Source organism: Capra hircus, chromosome 8, assembly GCF_001704415.2.
Source record: "Capra hircus breed San Clemente chromosome 8, ASM170441v1, whole genome shotgun sequence".
Taxonomy (NCBI): Eukaryota; Metazoa; Chordata; class Mammalia; order Artiodactyla; family Bovidae; genus Capra; species Capra hircus.
Window position 1 is genome coordinate 51,963,648 of NC_030815.1, and position 25,957 is coordinate 51,989,604.

General features: G+C 41.0%; 1 protein-coding gene across 3 annotated transcripts in view; it reads left to right on the forward strand.

Annotated features, from left to right (window-relative positions):
* The window catches only part of PCSK5 (proprotein convertase subtilisin/kexin type 5), a 505,527-nt gene that overhangs the window by 210,021 nt on the left and 269,549 nt on the right, over positions 1-25,957 (forward strand). For all 3 annotated transcript variants that reach the window (XM_005683789.3, XM_013965990.2, XM_005683788.3), the window contains exons 8-9: positions 7,075-7,287; positions 20,518-20,618. In XM_005683789.3, coding sequence (XP_005683846.1) covers positions 7,075-7,287; positions 20,518-20,618 — 314 coding nt within the window. The remainder of the gene's footprint in view (positions 1-7,074; positions 7,288-20,517; positions 20,619-25,957) is intronic.

Here is a 25,957-nt window from a genome sequence, read left to right on the forward strand (position 1 = left end):
GAGAGATTGAGAACAGCAGCGGAGCAGGCTCTGGAGCCACGGAGGGCTGAGCCCCGCGGGTGCCGGTGGAGAACACTCTGTTGTTTGTTGGCTGCCTGTTGAAATTGTCTTTGGGAAGCTGTTGCTGTCCATTTTTAAGCTTTTTTTAATCCTAGAATTTTTGCTTGGAAACAAGTGGGTAGCAGCCTGAGTCTTGCTGAGACTGCCCTCAGAATTACCAGATAAACCACAGTTAATGACAGTGTTTTATTTTGCTTTTTGTCTGCAACTCATGGCATGTGGGATTTTAGTTCCTTGACCAGGGATCACACCTGCACCCCTGGAGTGGAAGAATACTGTCTTAGTCACTGGATCGCCAGGGAAGTCTGACAGTTTCGTTTTGAAATGCTTAGAGTCAGTCCTCTGTTTACCTTAATAATCCTGAGAACATGATAACTAAACATTCTGAACACAGAGCCAGAACCGAGAGAAACCTGTATACTCTGCACGTCGGGCACTCCACCATAATGGAGTAGATCGTAAAATCAGTCTGGTGTGCTTCTTTCCCAGGGGAGGATGCTGTGGCTGGCACAAGTAGTGCCTCAGCATAGGATTGCTCCCAACAAAAGCAGCACTTAATCCCTAGATTCCTCACTGTCAGAGGCCACATCTCCTTCTTTTACTCATTTAAAGACACCTCATATGTATCTGCCTCATTTAATTCCCTTGGACATTTGTGGGGCTTGACCCACTTTATTCCCTGGGTCTTATTCCATCTCATATGATTAATTTCCCCATCCTCATCTTGTCCAGATTCACTGATTGAAGAAACAAGTCTCAGGCTTTAGTCTTTCCCAAAGACGTCTACTCACGCATCTATCCCATGACTATGTCCTCTTGGTATCTTCCCAGAGAAGGCTTCCTCCCACCAAGTTACATCACTGTAGTCTCCAAGGCACCAGAAGCTGTGTTCTCCTGATTTGTTTTGAATTGTGGGTTAGATTTCTTTTCAGGTAACATTTAAGAAAACTTCATTTTCCTGTGACTCATCTGTCCTTGTGATGATCGTGACTCAAAGATTTATTAAGTATGACTTTAAAATGCAATATGTATATATTTTAAATTCTGAAACAAGCATCTTCTTTGCTGTTGCTACTCTGTTGCCTTTACATCATGATTCTAGACCAAAACTAAGTTTTTCAGTGAACCTAGCTCTGTTAAGGAACAGGATTTATTTTGGAAATGTTTGTCAGAATACTTTCGAGCTTTCAAAAAGATGAACAGTTCTCTCTTCATATCTGAGGGACTGAACAGTCATAGGTGTCCTTGACTTTCTCCAGCCCTCTTCCAACCTGAAACCCCTTCCTGGTGAATCATGGATGGAAGAGCTTCCGTAGAGGGCTGCAGTCTCACTAATGTGCAAAGATCAGAAAAGGGCAAGCAGCAGAGCACTGAGTGGCTTTGGTAAAATTGGGTATCAGGCTGTACTTGGAAGACATGGCCCTTAAATGAGAGTTCCTCCTCCTGCAGTTGTTTTATTGTCTGTCTCTTCTTGTCAACAGATATGTTAGGTTCTGATCAGACTTAATCTCCCTTTCCTGTCTCCATTCTGCTCTCCTTACATTATAGTGTGCCCATTACTTAATGTTACTCATGTTTTTATCTGTAAAAATGCGTACCTAACTGGCTTGAAATTAACTGATAGATGCGAAAGCATCCAGCACAGTGTCCTGCCACGTCTCTGTATTGCCAGAAGCCTCTGGTCATTTGGTCATGCTCCTGAAGAATGCAGTTGACCCTTGAACAACACAGGTCCACTTTGACATGGATGTTTTTTCAATAGTAAATACTATAGTATTTACTAATGTAAATACTATATGGTAAAGAGACCCAGATTTGATCCAGAAACATATACACAATTAGATATACAATGAAAGAGAATATTTAACATTTGGTCAAATGGGTCCTCCGTGGATTTTACAGTGTATTTCACTGTAAATTTACTATCTTTTGACTTGGCACTCATATTGGGGGACTTTTTTTCTCTCATTCAGAGTTACCAGTTGTAATCATAATGCTTTACCACAGTATAAAATAATGTTATTTCCTATGCTTTGGGAAAATATGTCTCAATATTTTTTTCTCTTTAATATCTTCTGCCCACCTTCCCTTCTCCTTACATCCCACATTAAGAGTTAATTCTTAAATTACTCTGAATTTCGGAGAAATGTCCAGATTTCTTTTTACCCCATGTGTTTTGGTTTTCCAAATATTGCACACTAATGAAAATTCCCTGTGCATCTGTAGTAAATAAACCTTTGAATTACTAATTGTTTCAGATTAGCCCCCTAGATCTTTAGCAGCTGTCTTTATGGCATTTTCAGCCCACAAATTCAGTCTGTTTATTTCTGGGACTTTAATCATCGGCCATACACACAGGCAGAGGTCTGGTTGCCTTGTAGACAACGTGGGGGCAGCGTCTGTACATGCTGTAGCCTGGGGGCAGGGAGGGGGGTCTACTCATCCTTTATCTCCTCCTCTCACCTTGTGTCATTCACTGCCAGACTGCCAGCAGAGAATGCCACAGCCTGGTGGGCTGAAACAGCACAAATGGATGTTCTCACAATCTGGAGGCTAGAAATCTGGAAGCCCATGATCAGGGTGCTGGCAGAGTTCGTTCTGGGAATGCCTCTCTCCTCAGCTTGCAAACAGCTGCCTTCTTGCTGTGCTGTTAGGAGGTCTTTCCTCTTTTGACACTCTTTGGTTGTCTCATCTTCTTAAAAGGACACCATCCTGTCTGACTGTGGCCCACTCTTCTGGCCTCATTTAACATTAATTACTTCTTTGAAGGCTCTTGTTTCAAATACAGTCTCCTCAGGGATTAGAGCATCAACATATGAATTTGAGAGGCCACAATCCAGACCCTAGCACAGCTTAAAGAGGAAACTACATCTTCCAATAGACCCTCCAGCTCTCCTCTCCCCTTCTCTCCACAAGCTTCCTGCTCTGGGATACTGATCATTATGGGCTCCAGGTCCTCTGGCTTCTGGTGGCATCCACCCAATGGGTACATTAGTGGAAAATGGAGGAGAGGGAGGAAGAGACGGGTCTTGCTCAATGCGTAGTCCCCTGGGCTCCTTCCCTGCAGGACCAACATGGGCTGGCACACCCCCTGACCAGTTTTCAGCTCTGTTTAACCCCACAGTCTCCAGTTTCTGTGACTCCCTCTCTCTCACTCGCTTCAGGCCTGGGGATGTGGTAGTGAGGTGATTACAGACTCCATAACCTCCTCCTCGGGAGTTTTTGCCTTTACCATGCTCAGTTGGGTTTAAGCTTTGGGTCTGGCATTAGAGAGCATTTCTGAGTCCCAATTTGCTCATCCTTTAAAAAAAAAATTGATGCAGACTTGAACTGTGCAGAATTATTGTGTACAATAATAATAAAGAGCAGAGACATTACACTGTCAGCAAAGGTCCATCTAGTCAAAGCTATGGTTTTTCCAGTAGTCATGTATGGGTGTGAGAGTTGGACTATAAAGCTCAGTGTCAAAGAATTGATGATTTTGAACTGTGGTGTTGGAGAAGACTCTTGAGAGTCCCTTGGACTGCAAGGAGATCCAACTAGTCCATCCTAAAGGAAATCAGTCCTGAATATTCATTGGAAGGACTGATGCTGAAGCTGAAACTCCAATACTTTGGCCACCTGATGGGAACACTTGAAAAGACCCTGATGCTGGGAAAGATTGAAGGCAGGAGGAGAAGGGGACGACTGAGAATGAGATGGTTGGATGGCATCACCAACTCAATGGACATGAGTTTGAGTAAACTCTGGGAGCTGGTGATGAACAGGGAGGCCTGGAGTGCTGCAGTCCATGGAGTCACAAAGAGTCGAATACGACTGAGCAACTGAACTGAACTGATTGTGTACAAACAGAAAAATGTTTGTGCCATGCTTAATGTATAGAAAGCCTCTGTAAATGTTAGCCTCTGTGGTTTTTAGGGCACAATGAACCTTCTATGTGTAAAATTCCTCTTGATCATAAAACAGACATTATCTCTTAAGAATTAGCCCTGGATTTTTGGTCTTAATGGAGAAATAAATGTGTTTTTTTCTGTTTATAAAAATCCTACATGGTCACAGTAGGATGGTATTAATAAAATAAAATTCCTTTCTAATCTTATTGAGCAGGAGAAATTCTATTACATTGTCACCTGATGGTAGCTTTAAGCATATCACTGTATTGCACATTAACTTCATTACATACACAAGCACATATACTTCTAAACTGAGATTGTACTATATCATTTTGTATACTACATTTGATATTACAACACAAAGGTGTCTTTCAGATTTTGTCTTACAAAATATTTTTTTTTAATTTTTTGAATCACGTAATAACAATGCTTTTTATTTTATTAGTTCTTTTCAATTGGAGTAAATCGAATATGTTTTAAAAGATGTTTTCGTTGAAGTTTATACATAAGCACACAGTCATAATTTTATATAGATATATAAATGTGATTGTGCCATATGTGCTTTTCCAGCATTTTGTGGGTTTTAAGCCATCATCTGTTATGGGGCTTTTTAAACCAGGTAAGTTTTGGCATCATCTCAAGCATTCTGTTTGGTCAGGTAAAGCTTCCACGTGACCCTGCCTTTTCCTGATGACAGAGCTCCTCAGTGTGTGATGGAAAGGACAGATGTTGGTGATGAAATGGGACCTTCTTCTTCTTCTCTGGCTGTGATGTAATGTATCTGAGATACAGATACGGGTCAGTCACCAGAGTTTCTCAATCTTGCCATCCACATCACAGTGAGGAGTAATTCCCTCTAGAGAATTAAAAGCATTGAACAAAATCTTTCATTTATGATATCTGGGTGATTTTTGCATCTTTCTCTATGTTTCATGAATATTCGGATGGGAAATTGAAGGATGGTAAACCAGGCCCAGCTGTCTAGTGGCAGTAATGTCCAGAAGTCTCTCCCCCCTCTCTTCATGAATTTTTCCCATTCCTCTGTAGTCATATTGCATTTTTCCACATTGAAGGACAGAAAGAAATCTATGCTCAGGTCAAGTCAAATCCTGTCATAAATATTCTATTCCTTGAAAATCCAAGGTCAGGGAGAGTTTATCAGAGATACTCCAGATTCTTTGTTGTCTCTTTTTCTTTGGCTCTTTTTCTAGAAATTCCAGGACAATACACTAAATACTCTGAGACCACAAGACTTGGGGCCTGGAAAGAAATTTAACCATCACTAGCTTTGTGACTTTGGTTCTCAGTTCCTAATTACAAACTAGCTTCCCACGTCGCACTAGTGGTAAAGAATCTGCCTGCCAGGGCAGGAAATATAAGAGATACAGGTTTGATCCCTGGGTTGGGAAGATCCCCTGGAGAAGGAAATGGCCACCCACTCCAATATTCTTGCCTAGGAAACCCCATGGACAGAGGAAGCAGGCAGGCTACAGTCCATGGAGTCACAGAGTCAGACACAACTTAGAACACACTATTGTATTCCTAATTACAAAATGACAGATTTGGCCTAGGTTCCTCCAGCATGCCTTATAGATTCGATATGGTAAAATTTCTGAAGGATTCCGCTATAACTGTTCCGAGAGATCTTCAATTTGGCTTCTTTTTCTCTTTTCTCTGGAAGATCTCATCTTATATAGAAAAATAGTCAATACATCTATGTTCTTTGCTTCTTCTCCTTCCTTATGTTATGACCCTAGGAAAGTCTTTAAGTTTATGCCAAGTTTTGTAAGAAAAACCAAAAACTTCTTGCATCTGGTTGAAGAAGATATCCACAAGCAAATATGTTTGGAAATTACAAGTCATGCCACCCTTTTAGGGCTTTGCCATGTGTGGTCACTCACCTAAAGACTCTTCGAAATTCTGCAAAAAGGAAACCTGTTTAATTTGCTTAATTCAGTTTCCCAAAGATATCTGATCTTGAAATTCTTATATTTCTGGTAGCATCTATTAACATCCCTCATAATTAATGTCCCTGCCATACACAGAGGAGATCGCTCTAGAATGAAATTCTGCCCTTTATTGACAGTGTGATCTCAGAGTAAATACATTACATTACTTTTGGACACCTCACATTACTCATATATCAAATGAGGGTACATAATAGCACCCACTTCATGTGGACGTAGATTTATAAGAATATCATATGACTATAAAATGGGACTAATAATATGCCACCTCTGAGGTCTGGCTGGCTGGGTTCAAATTTTGTCCTACCATTTACTGGCTTTTGACCTTAACATTATTTCTGTATCTCAATTCTTTATCTCGATGAGGGGGACAAACTTTATACCATTCTCACAGTCACTGGAGGAATTCAGTCCAATTCATGTAAAATATTTAGAATGGTGCTTGGCCCACTGTAGGTTTCTAGCAAATGTTAGCCCTTATTATTGTCATTGTTGGTGCTCTTATTACTTCTATGACTATCTCAGGTAAAGGGATTATTTTTGTTTCTTTGTTTAATCCGGATATAGTTGACATTAGTTTCAAGTATTCAACATTAATGATTCAATATTTGTATATAATTGTGAAGTGACCACCACAGTGAGTCTGGTTGACATCCATCACCATACATAGTTGCAGTATTTTTCTTTGTGATAAGAAATTTTAAGATCTACTTTCTTAGCAACTTTCAAATGTACAATATAATAGTATTAACTATAGTCATCAGACTGTACATTGCATTTGGATTATTTCATTAAAAGCAACCCCTCTAACCTCAGAAAGCAGCTCAGATCCATCATATTATTAATAGAGGATCATGTGCTGTGCTCAGTCATTTCAGTCATGTCCAACAGTTTGCGGCCTATGGACTGTAGCCAGCCGGGCTCTTCTGTCCATGGGATTCTCCAGGCAAAAATACTGGAGTGCCCACTCAGGGGATCTTCCCTACCCAGGAACTGAACCCATATCTCTGGGGTCGCCTGTATTGCAGGCAGGTTCTTTATCCACTGAGCCACCTGGGAAGTATTGTACCCCTCCTGCAAATGCTTACTTCTGCTGTGTTGATATTGATCTTGTCTTCATGCGGAATCTGTGACCTATTTCTGTTTGTGCACAGGGGCGGAGAGGCCTCGGCTCAGTTTTTGTCTGGGCGTCAGGAAATGGCGGAAGGAGCAAAGACCACTGCTCCTGTGACGGCTACACCAACAGCATCTATACTATCTCCATCAGCAGCACAGCTGAAAGTGGAAAGAAGCCTTGGTACCTGGAAGAGTGTTCATCCACACTGGCCACAACCTACAGCAGTGGAGAGTCCTATGATAAGAAAATAGTATGTACCATTTGCTTCTCTGGCATGATTGGTTTATTTATCTTGAAATGCAAAGGGAGAATGCATACATTTATATGCACAAGTAATATATGGAAATAGAATGTTAAATTAGCTAATCGCTTCCCTGGTGGCTCAGACGGTAAAGAGTCTGCCTGCAGTGCAGGAGACCCAGGTTCAATCCCTGGGTCAGGAAGACCCCCTGGAGAAGGAGATGGCAACCCACTCCAGTATTCTTGCCTAGAAAATCCCATGGATGGAGGAGCCTGGCAGGCTATAGTACATGGGGTCGCAAAGAGTCAGCTGTGACTGAGTGACTTCACTTTCGTTTTCTTTCAACACAAGTATTAGTAAATGTAACCATTCTGTTACCAAGTCATTAAAAAAGCCTTTCTGGGTCATTTACATTCCAGCATTAAATGTGACTTTAGACATGATTAGGCCTCAGTTTTCTCAAAGACAAATGAGTGGAGCACATTCACCCTGTGAGTTAGTGGTAGAAAAGAGACTGGGTGGAATTCTCAGCCCCGTTCCCTATTACTCTGTCCCCATACTGTCTTTGAATTTCAGTTTCAGATCTTTGGTTTCAAAGTAGATACAACGAATTCAGTGTGACCTAAACCTCTGTCAAAAGTGTTTCTCAAACACCAGCACAAAGTTTGCCTGAACAAAAAACACAGTACTGTTGTGTGATCTGCTTACCAAGATGCCCTCCTTATTATGCAGATGGTAAAATGGTTAAGAGTTCATGTTTGCAGAACCAGCCTGCTTAGGTTGCATTCACTGTTGAACCGTTTGCTAGCTGGGATCTTTGGACAAATTACTTAATTTTTCTGTCTCAACATCCTTAACTGTCAAATGGGGACATTTAATACTATGTAGTTCCAAGATTTATTTCAGCGATTATGGGGAAGTAGATAAAAAGTGCTTTGTACATTGATCCATTGGTGCTCAAGAAAGATCTGACTTTTGGGATGCCCCCACTCAGTGCAGCCGACTCTGAATTTCAGACACCTTTGCACTTCTTTTCCCGATCATGATTTTGCAAAATGTCTCAGGATTTGTCTTTTAAAGTGAAGCTGAGCTGCTATATCTGAATCTTTTTAGCATTTAGCCAACACCCTGCTTTTAGATCCCAGGATTCATATAGGTTTGGGTCACTCTGCTATGCTCCCTCTGCCTTTATACAGTGCTGGAAATAGAGGTGATAAGGTACTATGTCCTCACGTAATTCTTCATCCATATCCATTTGGTTCCTCTTGATTCCTGATTATTATATGCTTCATATTTGATTTCTCAGCTACCTTCTCCTATCCTCTTATTTTATTTATTTGTTTGGTTGAGTTGGGTCTTATTTGTGGCATGAAGGGTCTTCATTGCATCATCCAGGATCTTTCCTTGTGGCACATGGACTCTCTAGTTGCGGCACACAGGCTTAGTTTCCCCGTGGCATATGGGATCTCAGTTCCCCAGTCAGGGATCAAGCCCACGTCCCCTACATTGCAAGGTGGATTCTTAACCACAGGACAACCAGGGGAGTCCCCTTTTACTATCTGCTTTAGTTACATTTTCAGATTGATTTAAATAAAAGCCGCCTACCAATATGGATATAATACCTTCTTTCTCTAATACCTTCATAACAATTGGATTAAACATATTCATATAAATTCCCCTGAAAGTACTTCCATCATTCATCAGTAAACATATTCCACAATACAAAGTAAAATATGAAAGGAGAAAATACAGAGATGATAAGTTTTGAAGTATCATGACTTTTTTCATGGGAAATGATGCTCTATGATATTTTACCTTCATAATGGAAATGCTTTCATCTAGGAATGTTTCTTTGGCTTCCAAATTTGCTTATCTCTCAGAACTCATTGGAGGAGGCAATGGCACCCCACTCCAGAACTCTTGCCTGGAAAATCCCATGGACGGAGGAGCCTGGTAAGCTGCAGTCCATGGGGTCGCTAAGAGTCAGACACGACTGAGCAACTTCCCTTTTACTTTTCACTTTCATGCATTGGAGAAGGAAATGGCAACCCACTCCAGTGTTCTTGCCTGGAGAATCCCAGGGATGGGGGAGCCTGGTGGGCTTCCGTCTATAGGGTCGCAGAGTCAGACACGACTGAAGCGACTTAGCAGCAGCAGCAGCAGAACTCATAGTCAAGGCCCACTAATACTGAGTGACATCTATCAGTTCTGCATTGTGGAAATCCTGATGAAACTCTCTGGAATAAGAATTGTCTTCTCAAACTTCTAGAGTCTGAATGCATCTTAAGGTATCTTACCATTGCCTCAAAGTTAACATGCCTATCTAGTGCTATTATTTCCTGCGGGACGGTTGTGAGAAAGGTGTTTTTAAGTTCCATAAATACCTTCCTTAAGAGAAGCTTATAGTCCAGTGGGCAAAATATCCAGGAAGAAGGAAGGGTTGCCTGGGTCCAGGTGGAAGAGCACAGTGTAGATAGAGGGACCTCGGAATCACTCCCCAGAAATTTACTGCTTACACTTGACCTCCTAGGGCCTTTCATCCCTATCTCCTGTGATTGTGTTGCAGCTGCTATGTGTCCCATTGACTGGGTGGCCATTTGGGATTCTCCTACGGATGGACAAATCAATCATTCTGTGATGAAAGATAGGGCTTAAGAGAAAAAATGGACACCATGAAATAACATCGATATCCTAGATTCAGGTCGTATTTCACTTTTCCCTAGTTGCTGCTACTGATATCAAAACCTTTACTGACTTACTCAGTGTATAAATTTATCTATGTAACTTTTACTTGGCTCCACCTTTTGTTTAACCTCTCCCATTCTCATGGCAGCCATTTGTTAGTAATTCTTCTGTAGCCCATTCTCAGAATTTCTTATTTTGCCTGAATCTCCAAATTACTCTTCATTGGACAGGAGTGCTGTAGCTGTTTCAAATTATAATCTCTAGCTGCAGACAGACCACTCAGTGCCTAAGTAACTTCTGGAATCTTGGTCCCCTTATCTGTAAAATGGAGGTAAAGCCAGTACCAATATCATGCATGTTCATGAAGATAACAAGATACTGAGCACAAGATAATTGCACAGCTCCTACGGCAGCGAGCCACCTAGTAAGTGGCTGGGATCCTTGTTCCCTAAGTCAGTGTAGCTTTCTGCATCATGGGAGCTTAGGCCAGTCATTTTTCCAGATGTTGTTAATGGAGGTGCTTCATTTTTCCAATCTGTAGAACCATGATCTGCTCTATCCACCCCATAAAGAAAGGCGCTTTGAAGGTGAACATGTTGACTAACAGTTTGAACATGAGTTGGCAGCAGCATCAGCCTTCTATGGTCCAGCTGCCCCTTTCCCTTCTAGATGTCAGAATGACAGATAATCCAGCTCTGCACTTGGGACCTGTTCTCCACCAGGCTTTGAACAAGCTGCCTATGGTCCCTCAGAGATACCCGCATCCCGTTAGTGGCATCTGTGATTGAGTGTTACAGGAACAGTGTCTCCCTTTGTTCTGGGGCTCCCCTCCCCAGGCCGTCCATTTCCTTTTGTAATTTGTACCTTCTCAAGAAGACCACAGTTGTCATTTTTCATTCATAGAGCACCTTTGTGAGTTGAACTGAGGCAGACACTGAGGATCCAGGAGAGAGAAGACGTCTCACTGCTTCTGGGAAAGCACTTTTGTTAAATAAATTTTGCTTGTCTTTTTAATGGTGTTCAAGCAGGAAAACCTTGCCCTGAGTTTCAGAATGTAGCCCAGTCTCTATCCCGTTTTCCTGCCATCATTATCGATACCGTTGTGGACCTTAGTATTCCACTCATGCTTTAATAGATTGAGATCAGTGTTGGCCTTGAACCTTATTACAGCAAACGAACCATCCAAAGTATCAAGATTACTCTGATAAGAATCTCCCCTATATGCGAAATAGAAATCAGTGGAAATGACTGGCTATTATGAAATAATATGTTTTTCTTAATAACACCATATCCATTTTATTCCATGCTGGGCATGTAGTACTTTTATGATTATATTGACATGTTGTAAATGTAACATTTTGCCCTTCTAATGTATACCTGGCAGTATGCTGTGCACATTCAATGTACCATCTCTTTGTATCCTCAAAACCCTATGCAGGAAATCAGATATTGTACCCATTTTACTGATGAGGAAAGTAAAGATTAAGAGAAACACAGCTATTAAGTAGTAGAGTCTGAATTCCAACCAAATTTGGGTTGAACCCCCCAGCCCACCTTGTGACCAATGTGCTCTCATGTCCAGTCCAAGGACGTCCAGCATGGGGCTATATGAAAGAATGGCATTGTTCTTGCCTGTTTGAGGTTCTGTTCACAGTGATCAAAAAAATGAAAGTTTGTGGAATATATAGGCATCCATTGTTTTTCACTACTTGGCCCACTATTTTTTCCAATATGGAAATTAATCTTAATTTTTCAATTTAGTACATTTACTTTCATTTATATTCTTGGCAACAGTATATTCAAGTTCTATACACTGTGAATTCAATGAACAATTTGTTTCATAGTCCTTTGTATCAGCGTGGTCCAGTAGAACTTTCTGCTATAATGGAAAGGTTCTCCATTTGTGCTGCCAAACTGGTAGTCACTAGACATATGTAGTTATTGTGAAATGTGGCCAGTCCAATGAAGGAACTTTAATTTTAATTTGTTAAGTTTTAACTGATTTAAAATTAAATATCCACATGGGACTAGTGGTAATTACATCAAGCAGCATATTTTTATTTTTATGGCTCACTAATTTTGAATTTCATGCCTTTGACCTCTTCTTAACTGCCTCAGACAATCAGTCCTCTTGCAAAACACCTAAGCCCTTTGCCAGTCTGAGTTGCTAATTCCTATGGCCTGGCATTGAGCTCCCCAAAGTTACTATGCCTTTTGTGTGATTTCAAACCAGAACCCTCACCCTCTCATGTGAGACATGACATCTGGCAGGAATAGTTTCCCCAGAAAGCACTTCTTTTATGCCTCTTCTCAAATTTTTCTTCAGGAGAACTGTTCCTCCTCACCATCCCTTGAAGGAATGGTGCGACCCTCCCCTACACTCTACTCTTTTATCCTGTTCAATTTTCTTTCCAGTGTCCTTAGAGCTACTTAATGTGATGTTACGCATTTGCTTATTGACTATACATTTTCCATACCAGACTGGAAACCACTTGAGGTTGAAGACTTTATTTTGTACCTTCCCAGAACCTGAGCTCCATAAATGTTCGGGCATAACTGACTCTCAGACACTGGAAAAGATAGAAGCATCACAGGGGTTTCATATTGTGACAGGAGACAGGTGGGTGTTCTCTCTCTTTCAGAGAATCTCCTTCTACCGGTAGAAAGGTTGGTGAAAGGCAAAGGGTATTTGACGATATATTTCACATAGGAAATTTCCTACAGGAATCTTGCTACATAAAACTGTACATCCAACCATTCTTAGTGTCAAGGAGCGTTAAAGGTCCTGTCTTTATATAACCCTTCACTACCTCCTGAATTTCTCCCAAGTTCTTTGTTAGAGATAAAGCTTTCCTCTTCCCCCAGTCATTCCATCATTAAATTATCTGCTTCTTTTGGAACTAGTTCAGCCTTTTACCTTTTTTTTTTCTCTAGTTATTTGTCTCAGTGTTTGGAATATGGAGGCCATTGTATTCCTCCTCAGAGGAGTTTTGTGAGCCAAGATTTAGAGAATGTATGCTCTGCTCAGCCCTCTTCTGATGTCATTTTATTCATTTGTGTTCATGTCAAACTTGCTGCCTGGGGTATCTCAGGGTTGGCCTGAAAGACCAATTCCACGTGGAAGAATTATCTTATTGCTTTTAATATTCCTAAGCAACTACACATTTCCTTTTTGCAGAAAGTACCCTCTCTCACTACCCAATTCATTATTCAGAAGCAGTCATTACTATCATCTTTCTGTTTCTCCTTTTGATTTGGGAAATGTCATGATTTTTCATGAGTCAAAGCTAGCAAATCCAGATGTGTTTAGTTTGTATGGATATTTGATCCATGTTCTCTCAAGAATGTTAAATAGAAGGAGGGAAAAATTTACTCCTGAAAAGTTCTAATGTTGATTGTGGCCTGAGGGAGAATGGAGATGCCCACCTGCTGACAGGGAAGGAGCCCAGGGGTGGTTCCCCTGAGATTGCCAGTGATAGTCTGAAACTGCCACCTTTGCTCTGATCGGTGACTACACTCCATAGCTCAACTTTGTATTTTGCTACCATTTCAGGATTTAACACTTCACCCCTTACCTAGCTCTTTAGTGACTGCATGTCCTTGGGCTCATGAGTCTTTCTGAGCCTCCATTTCCTTAGTTAATAAATAGTGTATTTCCCTTGTAGAATTCTTGAGGGATCAAAGGTAATTTTACATACACCGATGTGTGCATACACCTACACACCTGTTGTTCACTGCCCTCTCTCTCTGCACTTGCTGCACTTGCTGTGTTAGTCACTTTCAAAGCAGGGCATTTAGTGTTAGCTGTGCATCTAGTAAGAGGAAGGGTTCTGCTGTAGCCCCGGAACTGTGTATACACACATACACACATAATTTTTGTAGGCTGCTTATAAGTTTATATGAGTCTTATTTAGAAACCGATTAAAAAAAAAAACCTTGAAGTCTCTCCTAACAAGTGGGAGAGTTTAAAATATAGAAGAAAATGAGCATAAAGTAGCTTGACACTAGTAATTCAACATAGCCAATACTGCACCTTTGCTCTGTACTCAGCACTGAGCTGGACATTATAGAGATCCAAAAAATAAAAATAAAAAAGATATAAGATGACATCCTTCTTTAGTAATAGCAATCTCACATATATAAGCAAAACCTTACGTTTGCACTCTACAGTTACAGATTCTCATTGCAGCATGGGAGTGGAATTTTGTGTGGCCTTGTCAGTCATGAGTGAATTCTACACCAGTCTTTGTGACTTCAGTGAACACAGAAAGCTTTTAGCTGGTCTTCAGTTCCTTTTTATTTTGCTGGCTTAATAAGTCAGCATCTCCTCTTTTATTCATTAGCATATTTAAGGTTTTGTTTCTGTCCTCGAAGCACATTTCTAATCTAAATCCAAATCAACACCAGAAATAAATTCAACCTAACAGAATCATTTCATGTTTTAAAAATATCTCTTCAGCTGTTCTTTTAACAGATATGAAACAATATGGCACCTTCAAAATAAAACAGATCACAGGGTCTCAGGGAGATAGAAACTCTTAACTGTAGGGTTGCTGTAAAGAATTGTCATTTATGGCCAGACTCAATCTGAACTGAGATTCCCTGGAGAATTACATCAACAAGCTAGAATAAAAGATCCAATCAGCCCAAGTAATGAAATGTGAAATATTAGGAAGTTTAAGAGCTTAGGATGAGAAAAAGGGATGGTTCTTCTCAGAGGGAGCCTGACTCGACCTGAACAATACCCACCCCTTTTCACCAGATCAGGACGACATCCCTAACTTTGCAGAGTCCAAAAGCCATCTGCTACCCATCCTGGGACAGGCTGAAAATCTAATTTGCTGATCAAGACAGCTTTGATCTGGCATGGGGCCCAGTGTCATCTCCTGTTTCCTTCACTCTGATGGACAGAAATGATATTTTCTTGAGCAATATGAGAAGTTCTGTGGAGAAAAATCCTGTTTCTGATTTGGGTAGTGAATTTAGGGAATTTGGAGCATGCAAGATGCGCCAGCGGGACCAAAACCAAATCTGAGACACTCTCTGAAATGGAATCGAAACTTAAAGTGCTTTGTTGTTCTGTTTTCACATATCACATCTCTGAACTCTCAGCCCCGTGATGTGGGCTGACCCTTGAATGCAGCTCCTCCTTTAAATTACACTGTCAGAACTTGTATGTTCTGCATTGTGATTAATGGGGTTACCCCATGTGGTTCCAGTTTGGGGAACATCGTTTTTCTTCAAGATTGCTTCTTGGTGGTCTTTGCCTTTTCCTTCTGAAGATGGACATAAAAATATCCTGATACTGTGGCTTCTCTTAATGATGAAAACCCTGCCTTAGATCATTTTGGTAATTTACACCTAAATATCTCCACCACTGACAGTAACTTCCTCTTGAAATGACCCAGATGGAATTTTCACTTAAAGCAGGATGAGAAGGGAGTGAGGATGTTTTTGTTTCTTTTTTCTTCATTCCTTTTAACCTCCCTTCTTTCCATCACCTTCCTGTTTTAATCCCTTAACACTGCTACTCACTGCTCAAGTTTCATTTAGTGAAACTGATTGGGAGAAAAATATAAAAGCACAACAATGATGTTGTCGAATTCTACAAACCTATATTAATAGCATTTAACAGTAAATTGGTGTTTATATATAAAGGTACTGGGTAGCTTTTCATTTACGTACATATCATGTGTGTCTATGCCTGCTGACTCTATTTGGATGGGGCATATGGCAAATCCAACATTATAAAATTTTTATTGTTCACGTTTGAGATTGGCTGGAGGTGGTTATTTTTTAGATTCAAAAACACTACATACACACACTTGGAGTGTTTATTCTGGATTTGTTTCTGTGCATTGAAAGCGGTGCATTCTGATGCAGCTGAAGAATAAGCAAAGTGAGCCAAGTGGGAAAACATCATGAAAAATCTTGAATTCAGGCACAAGTCATTGAAAAAAAATAGAACTTGGCAAAGGAATGTGGCCATGAGGGTGAGGTAAAATGAGAAGAATGCAGGCAAGGCCATCTCTCAACAGCAGTGTATCTAGAGACCTGGAAAAAGGCTGCGTCTGTGGTGTTTATGCATTGACTTAGGGACCAGGCCTTTGGAAAATAAGGCTGCAGATTCAACCATATATTCGAATGAAATAGAAATCACTTGTTGATAGTGCATCAGTCCCACTTCTGGGTATATATCCAAAAGAATTGAAAACAGGATCTGGAAGAGACATTTACAAACCCATGTTTATTGCAGCATTATTCACAATAAGCAAGAGCTGGAAGCAACACATCCATTCATCTGTCATTTGCCCATTGACAGATAAATCAATAAAGAAAATTACTATATAACACAATGGAGTAATACAGTGGACTATTATGCAGCCTAAAAAGAAGGAAATCCTGCCATTGTCTACAATATGGATGAGCCTTGAGGACATTATTCTGAGTGAAATAAGCCAGTCACACACACTCACACAAAAAATGCTGGGTAATTCCACTGACATGAGGTACCTAGAGCAGTGACAGGCATAGAAGCAGACAGTAGAGTGGTGGTTGCCAGGGAGAGGGGGTGGGGAGTTGTTTAATGGGTAAAAGTTCAGTCCTGCAAGATGAAAATATCATAGGGCTCTAGAATTGCACAACAGTGTGCATGTAATTAGCAATACTGTACTATACATTGTTAAAAATTATTAAAAGAGTAAATCTGTGTGTTTTTTTACCCACACTCCCCACAAAAAGAAATACCTTTTTAAAGTCAACAACTGAATATCTCAGAAGTTGCTTTTTTAATTTTTAAAAATTTTATTATTGGCGTATCATAGCTTTAAGGGCTTCCAGGTGGTTCAGTGGTAAAGAATCCTCTTGACAATGCAGGAGACGTGGGTTTGATCCCTGGGTTAGTAAGATCCCCTGGAAAAGAAAATGGCAACCCATTCCAGTACTCTTTCCTAGAAAATTTCATAGACAGAGGAGCCTGAAGGGCTGTAGTCCATGGGATCTCAAGTAAGTCAGATGTAACTTGGAACTAAACAAATAACAACATCGTTGCTTTATAATGTTGGGTTGGTTTTTGCTGTACAGCAAAATGAATCAGCTGTAAGTTACATATAACTCCTCCCTCTTCAGCCTCCCTCCCACCCTACCCCCAAACCACCCTCCTAGGTCATCACAGCACTGGACTGAGCTTCCTGTGCTATGCAGCAGCTTTCCACTAGCTATTTTACATGTTCGTGTATATATTTTAATGCTTCTCTCCCAGTTCATCCCACCCTCCTCTCCCCACATCATGTCCCAGTATCCCTTCTCTACATCACATCTCTTTTCTTGCTCTGCAAACAGGTTCATCTGTACCATGTTGCTAGATTTCATGTCTATACTTTCAGTTTAGTCGCTCAGTCGTGTCTGACTCTTTGTGACCCCGTGGACTGCAGCACACCAGGCTTCCCTGTCCGTCACCAACTCCTGGAGCTTGCTCAAACTCATGTCCATCGAGTCGGTGATGCCATCCAACCAACTCATCCTTTGTCGTCCCCTTCTCCTCCTGCCTTCAATCTTTCCCAGCATCAGGGTCTTTTTAAACAAGTCAGTTCTTTGCAACAGGTAGCCAAAGTATTGGAGTTTCAGCTTCAGCATCTGCCCTTCCAATGAGTATTCAGGATTGATTTCCTTTAGGACTGACTGGTTGTATCACCTTGCAGTCCAAGAGACTTTCAAGAGTCTTCTCCACACCACAGTTCAAAAGCATTAATTCTTCAGTGCTCAGCTTTCTTTATAGTCCAACTCTCACATCCATATATTATGCATTATGCAAATGTATACAGTATTTTTAATGTGCATGCATTTTTATTTTTAATGTATGTGTATTTTTTTTCTCTTTTTGACTTACTTCACTGTGTATGACACTTTTTAGGTCCATCCACATCACTACAAATGACCCAATTTCATTCATTTTTGTGACTAAGTAATATTCCATTGCATACATATACCATATCTTCTTTACCCATTCACCTGTCGATGAACATTTAGGTTCTTCTGTGTCCCGGCCATTGTAAATAGCTCTGCAGTGAACATTGGTGTACATGTGTCTCTTTGAATTGTGACTTTCTCAGGGTAGATGCCAAGTAGTGGAATTGCTGACTCACATGGTAGTTCTAGTTTTAGATTTTTAAGGAACCTTCATACTGTCCTCATAGTAGCAGCATCAATTTACCTTCCCACCAACAGTGCAAGAGGGTTTCTTAATGGAGAAACAGGTAGGGCTCTCTTTACCCAGCTATCTCTTGAACATCTACAATGTGGAGGCTCCATGGATGGCTGGCTAATCAAATCTGTGAATCTAGAAACAACACTCCCTGCTTGCCAAACACACTGTTGGGCTCTTGCCCAGCAATCAGTTAGTCCAAAGAAGAGTACAAGACTCTTCTCTCCTCTACTGCCACCATATCTATGTGGTTATCTATATTTTTGTTCTTTCTCCTACTTCTTTTGTATCAGCACCTCTCTAGGATGGCTAAGCTGGTAACATTGTGTGCATGCATAAGTCACTTCAGTCATGTCCAACTCTGCAACTCTATGGACTGTAGCCCTCCAGGCTTCTCTGTCCATGGAATTCTCCAGGCAAGAATACTGGAGTGGGTTGCCATTTCTTCCTTCAGGGTATCTTCCCGAGTCAGGGATTGAAGCTGTGTCTCTTAAGTCTCCTGCATTGGCAGGCGGATTCTTTACCACTATTTGCCACCTTGGAAGCCCAAGCTGGTAATATTAGAGGTGTCAAAAGGCATTAGGAACAGACAGTGAGCACTGATGGTGTCGTGTGAAATGAAATCACCAAGATGTCCATCTCGTTTTATAACTGATAATTAAAGAGTCCCTTCAGACATCCTCACACGACACCAAGGAAACTTTTAGAGGAGGATTCATGTCTAAGGAGTTACGCATTAGTTTCTTTTGGTGATGATCAAGTTTCTTTCCAAGTCAGCTTATCTGCATACTTCTCTTGAAGGTTGCACCGTAGAAAAACAGGGCTTTGTTTTTGCCACCTCTGTCTCCCTGTACCTTTCTGCTGATCTTTCACCTGTTTTCCTTTCTTCTTAATTTTTCTTATAATTTTATTTGTTTACCTGTGGCTGTGCTGGGTCTTCATTCCGCGCGGGTTTTTCTCTAGCTGCAGCAAGCAGGGCTATCTCTGGTTTCAGTGCCCAGGCTTCTCATTATGGTGCCTTCTCTTGTTGGGGAGCACAGGCTCTACGGTGCATGAGCTTCAGTAGTTGTGACAGAAGGACTCAGTAGTTGTGGCTCCTGGGCTGTAGAGCACAGGCTTAGCTGCTCTGCACCATGTGGAATCTTCCCAGATCAGGGATGGAACCCATGTCTCCTGCATTGGCAGGCACATTCTTTACCACTGAGCCACCAGGTATGTCCTTACTTCAGTTTTCTTATCTGTAAAAGATGGGCGATGTACTTATCTTGATGCCTGAGAAAGCTTTACCAATGTCTTTCAATAGCTGCGATGTGAGTCCTAGTAAGTTCATCTCATAAGCCTTATACCTTCCCAACAGGAGGGCTGTTAGTCCCAAGGGGGGAGCGCAAAAATGGATTCTTATCAGGGAGGAAGGATTTTTAAATCTTAGCTGTTATAATGGTTTGCAAAATCTTTTACCCTTATGCTTCCTTTTGCTGGTTATGAAGAATCTGCATTTTATTTTTCTTCCTTCAGGAAATGATCATGAGACACAGGTTGAGAAACCCTGCCCTTGCTGATGGGCATGTTATTCAACCACAGCTAAAGTGAACTGGTTTCAATCCAAGAGGAGACAATGATCTGATTCTTACATTTTGGTTTTCAAAAAAATGGAAAATGGCTAATCTCCTATAGTTTTCAAGCATGTACTTAGGGCTGTTAATTTCACATCAATTGCACTGGCTTCAACCTTGTTTTTAGTGTTTGTGTTAAATGTGTCAGGATTTAAATCTTGGTTCATCCAAGTCACATTTCTGTGTATCCTAGAAATGAGTCTTTAAGCAAACGTTCCTTCTAAAACAGAACAAATCTTTTGCTTGCACCTGCAGCTTTTCCAAGGTGATAGTTCCAGGAGGGCAGGAACAAGACCCTGTACTTTTATTCCTTACGCTGATCATGTTTAACTCAGTGTCTGGTGATTGGCTCAACATGTTTGATTATTTAAAATGTTGGGGTAATAAAAGTACATTGATGTTAGCTAAAGCTGGGACCAGAGTGAGGCAAGTGAGGTGGCTAGGTGTAGATTTTAAGGATAAACTTGCACAATCTATGTGTTTCAGGCCAAAGGCTCACCTTAGTCTTGACCCCGGTTGTAACGCAAGTGGAATCCAATTTCCAGACCCTTCCCTTTGCAAAGTTGATTTACACAGGCAATTCTCTGGAAGTGATACGGTCACAGGAGCACAGGAACCAGGAATTTAAAACAACTATTTCAACACCCCTCCATTCCAGTTTTATGAGTAAATTTCTTTCTACTTGCATGTGACTCACATTGACTCCAGAGCCCTAAATTTTCCACTTCTGTCTTCTAGATCACTACGGATCTGAGGCAGCGTTGCACGGACAACCACACAGGGACATCAGCCTCAGCCCCCATGGCTGCAGGCATCATCGCATTGGCCCTGGAAGCCAAGTAAGCCTTTACCTCCATTTGTCTCCACTGGTGACAGCCCCTCAGCTCAAGGGCACTTTATCCCTTTGTTAGTATATAATCCCTAGCACAACCCAGAATATAATCTTCACAATTCCACCTTTAAAACTTCAAAGAATAGGGCTTAACAAACGGTTCCCCTATATCAAGGGAAAAGGCAACTTTTGGGGTTATCTTCTTAAAAAATCAAACAGTGTAATTACTTTATTCTGGAGTCATAGTGTAAGCTTGCCAGTTGGCTGTGACTCTTCTTGCCTTGTTGAGGTTTTTATTCTAGTCTGGGAATGTTCTGTGAGTCTCAGAACGCTTAGGTCTGCCTACTTCTGGGCCCTTTCCCTGCAGGTCAGCAATGCAGCTCAGATTCCATGACAATAGAATCATCACAGACTCACTCTGGGGAATAACATATGTCAAGGGTCATATGATGGGAGCCCAGGAAGAAAGGCAACCCACTTACCATAAAGCTCTGTTTAATGTAGTCAAATCTGGTGTTTCAAAGATCCCTTTGAAAGTCCCCCTCAGGTTATTTTAGGTTCTTGGATTAGATTTGTATGGTGGTAGTTTTTGTCTCTTCTTTCTCTAAGCACCGATAGTTCAGTTTGTTTTAACTATTTGAAAACCCAGTAGAGATCGACACTTTCTTATCCTCAATTTCAAAAGCCAAAACGCGCCCAAAACTGACAGTAGTTTTTGCAAATCTAACACCAAAACTCATTTGATGGCAAAGCTTGCCCTAAACTAATTTGAGGCTGTTCACAGTTTTTCTTTATTGTGAAAATTCACACATTTCCCTGCAGAAACGTTAATGTATTTGATTATGAGGTGCTGGCTTGGACCTCACTGGAACTAAGGATACCGTACCTGAAAAATCTTGAATTCCAATCACATCTGGTCCAAGAATTTTGTAGAAGGGATTGTGGACCTGCACACTGAGGCCATCGTACAAGAGGGTCATGACAAAAAAGAACTGAAATAATGACGCTAAGTGTTTCTCCAAAAATAGCTCTGCACCACTGCCCTAGGGAGGACTGGAAAGATTCTTTCATCTAAATCTGCTGTAGAACAATAGCAGGTGACAGGAAAAGAATAGAAGAATCATGACGAGACTTGGGCATTAATAACAGTACAGTTTCATTCTCAGTACACAGATGGCTTCCCAACATTTACAGCTGATTCTTTGTAAGGCAGAACAGCCTCTGTAAGGCAGTTGGGCCTCAGTGTAATGTGGATTCAGTCAATTGCTAAGTCATGTGTAATTCCTTGGACTGAGACAGGCAGAAGAACACAGACTCTAGCACATTTGAGCTGTTGTGACAAAATACCATAAGCTGAGTAGCTTATGAACAACACTTATTTCTCACAGCTCGAGAAGCTGGAACATCCAAGATCAAGGTGCCAGCAGATTCAGTGTCTGGCATGGACCCACTTCCTATTTGGCCTTACATGGTAGAAGGGGAGGGCAAGGGAGATCTCTGAAATCTCTTACAAGAGCACTGGTCCCATTCAAGAGGGCTCCAACCTTGTCACCTGATCACCTCCCAAAGGCCCCACCTCCTAATCCTATCACATTGGGTGTTAGGTGTCAACATATGGATTCTGAGGGGACACAGCTATTCAGACCACAGCAGGTACCCTATCTTTAGGTGGCCTCCTGCCCCTTAGCATTGACATTGAATGTTTGGATTTTTTGGACAGTGTTAACTAAGTGTTAAATCATCTCAACGTATTATATCTTTTAAAGTGTTTAAAGTTTAGCAAGGAACTGGCACTTATCCTGTTCTCACTTTATAACCTTTCTCTGGACTGTTGTGACAGCAGATTAAGTGTCTGCGTTTCTAATTTGGTGACTAAATTGGATTTTAAAGAATATATCATCTTCATTCTGAAATTCTGGGTTGTTTCTCTGGAATATTTTTCTGTCCACAAAACACTGAAAGAAAATCAGGAATTCTTCCTGCATCTCTCTGTTCCCCCTGTACCCCACCAAAAAGAGATAAATAATCTCAAATGTAGCAACCAAGTACTATAACTGTGGAAATAGAACACATGCTACTTAGTTACTTGAAATATTACTATAACACTAGTTTTTTCAGCAATAATTCCTTTAACCACTATTCAAGCTCAAATGAAAAATCCTTAATTTTATGCTTCAAACAACACACTCAGTTGGATAAGGTTGCTTTGGGTCCAGGGAACATGCTGGAAAGCTGCCTCTTTTCTTTTCCTTTGCATTTTGAGCAAATTTTGAGTATTTTTTTAAGATTGATTTTTGCCAAAACTGTGATGGGTGGAAGAAAGTTTGTAAAAACATAGCTTTGGTAGAAAATCCACTATATTTTAAGCTTTTTAATGGTCTAGTCCAGTGATTTGTCCACAGTATATAGTAAATAACCTGATCATATGAGAAAGAATAAATCTTTCCATACATCTCCATCAGTTTGTTCTACAGGCCAATCTCTGCTTGTAAGTGAAGCTGAATGTTAGGGAAAAGAGATCTGAGTACCTAAAGAGTGGGTCAAACATGGATAAACTAGCTCCAATAAGCAATAGGCCTCCCACAGGAGAAAAAGGATCTAAAACTAAGAAATTGTAGTGAGGAACTCAAGTAACGTACCATGGTTGCAGTTGTTCTAAAGCTAAGTTTAACCCTGGTAAGTGTACGTCACCCAACCACTCAGCCTGTACCACTAGTACTTCTTAGCAACACTTCAACATTGGTAATATTTTGAGATACAGCCTTTACTATCACATGTTGAAGAGCCTGATAGTAGTTCCCCCTTATCCATGTTCCAAGTTAAAGGCATGTAGATGCCTTTGACTACTGATAGTACCAAGTCCTATAGTACTATGTTTTTTCCATGAGTACAGATCTGTAACAAAGTTTAATTTATAAGTTAGGCACAGTAAGAAGCGAACAACAATAACTGCAAATAGAGTAATTATAATAAAACACTGTACTAACAGTTATATGAATGTGGTCTCTTTCAAAGTATCTTATAGAACCATAGAACTGTACTTACTTTTCTTGTGATGATGTGAGATGATGAGATGCCTCCATGTTGAGAGGAAGTGAAGTGAATGGCACAGGCATACTGTTGCCCTTCTGATGGTGCATAAGAAGGAGGGTCATCTTTGAGTAATCTGGATCATCACCCCATGGTTGGGGATCCCAGGTGGGATGGAGCTGGACTGTATGAAATTTCATCACACTACTCAGAATGGTGTGCAGTTTAAACTTATGAATTGTTTCTGAAATTTTCCACTTAATATTTTTGGACCAGGCTTGATGGGTCATTGAAACCACAGAAAGAGAAAACAAGGATTGGGGTGGGGAGGGGGACCACTATACTCCCTTATAAAAAGAGGGAAGAGAGAGACCACAGAGCTGGGCAGAATTCTGCCCCAGAACTCTGGCCAACACTTCAGATACACACCCCCTGCTCAGGTCTGTCTGATGAGTCCCTGGATGAGGTCGAGTGTTCTGGTGAAAAACTGCAGGCATAGACTGCCAGTCCCCATTCAGCTGCATGTCTTAGCTCTTCCTGTCTGACGAGGAGAAATGCATCATTTCTCACAGTGTCACTAGTTCCAGTAGTATTTACTTGGGGAGAACTCTCACCTCCCAGCTTCCCTACAACCTGCTTCCTTTACATCCGCAAGTGCTTGCCTGCATCAGTAGGACTGTGGCTCTTACTCTGGATGCTACTCCAACCATTGACCCCTTTGCCTTCTGGATCTTCTTGTTGCCCTAAGGTGGGAGCTTTTCTGAAAAATCTTAGGAAACTAAGGGAAGAGAAAATAAATATAAGACATGGAGACAAATAAGTTAAAAGTGTTCTGATCTCTTATCAGAATGCAAAAAAGTTTGATCATTAACTCTGCTGTAATAGGACTTGTAGGCCATCCTTATCCTATAGGGTTTGTAAGAACATGTGTTGCAACAGTCTCCACTGTAACACACCCCTGTACCCTGCGGTAAAAGTGTACCACTCCTCAGACTGGAAGGATTCTTCAGTTCCTCCAGAAAGCTGTCTCCCTTCCTTTTTGGCCCTGAGTCTGAGCCTCTTTAAGCTCTACAGCCACCTCTGACAGTCTGATCATAACTTTACCTCTCTAATTACTAGGCAACTTCCCCCTGTTCCCAAGGATGCTCCCTGGCTGAAAGAAGCTCTAAATATTTTCCCTTCTAAAAATAATGACTAATTTCAGAATAAGAGAAAATACTAGTTTCTTAAAAGAAAGGAGAGAAAATGGTTTCTGTGTTGGGGTACCCTCATCACACATGTATTGATTCAGAGATTTATAGCATTTCTCTAATTTGGATTTGTGGATTTGGAAGTAATTTTCTTGGTGGTTTTTTTCTTTTTTTTTGAGTGAATCAGTTCAGTTCAGTTGCTCAGTCGTGTCTGACTTTTTGCGACCCCATGAATCGCAGCACGCCAGGCCTCCCTGTCCATCACCAACTCCCGGGAGTTCACTCAGACTCATGTTCATCGAGTCAGTGATGCCATCCAGCCATCTCATCCTCTGTCATCCCCTTCTCCTCCTGCCCCCAATCCCTCCCAGCATCAGAGTCTTTTCCAATGAGTCAACTCTTTGCATGAGGTGGCCAAAGTACTGGAGTTTCAACTTCAGCATCATTCCTTCCAAAGAAATCCCAGGGCTGATCTCCTTCAGAATGGACTGATTGGATCTCCTTGCAGTCCAAGGGACTCTCAAGAGTCGTCTCCAACACCACAGTTCAAAAGCATCAATTCTTTGGTGCTCAGCCTTCTTCACAGTCCAACTCTCACATCCATACATGACCCCTGGGAAAACTATAGCCTTGACTAGATGGACCTTTGTTGGCAAAGTGATGTCTCTGCTTTTGAATATGCTGTCTAGGTTGGTCATAACTTTTCTTCCAAGGAGTAAGCGTCTTTTAATTTCATGGCTGCAGTCACCATCTGCAGTGATTTTGGAGCCCCCCAAAAATAAAGTCTGACACTGTTTCTACTGTTTCCCCATCTATTTCCCATAAAGTGATGGGACCAGATTCCATGATCTTCATTTTCTGAATGTTGAGCTTTAAGCCAACTTTTTCACTTTTGGCTTTAAACCAAATTTTTCAAGTGAATAGGGGATATGTAATCAGTGATTACAAGTAAACTAATTATCATTTGGGTCATCGCTACTTAAAATGATGTCTTTTTAAATAGTGTAACTGAAAACATGTAAGTAAAATGTGTCCTGGAAGCAGGTTTCTTTATTTTTTATTGAAGTGTAGTTGATTTATAATTTTCTGTTAATTGCTGCTGTACAACAAAGTGGCTCAGTTATAT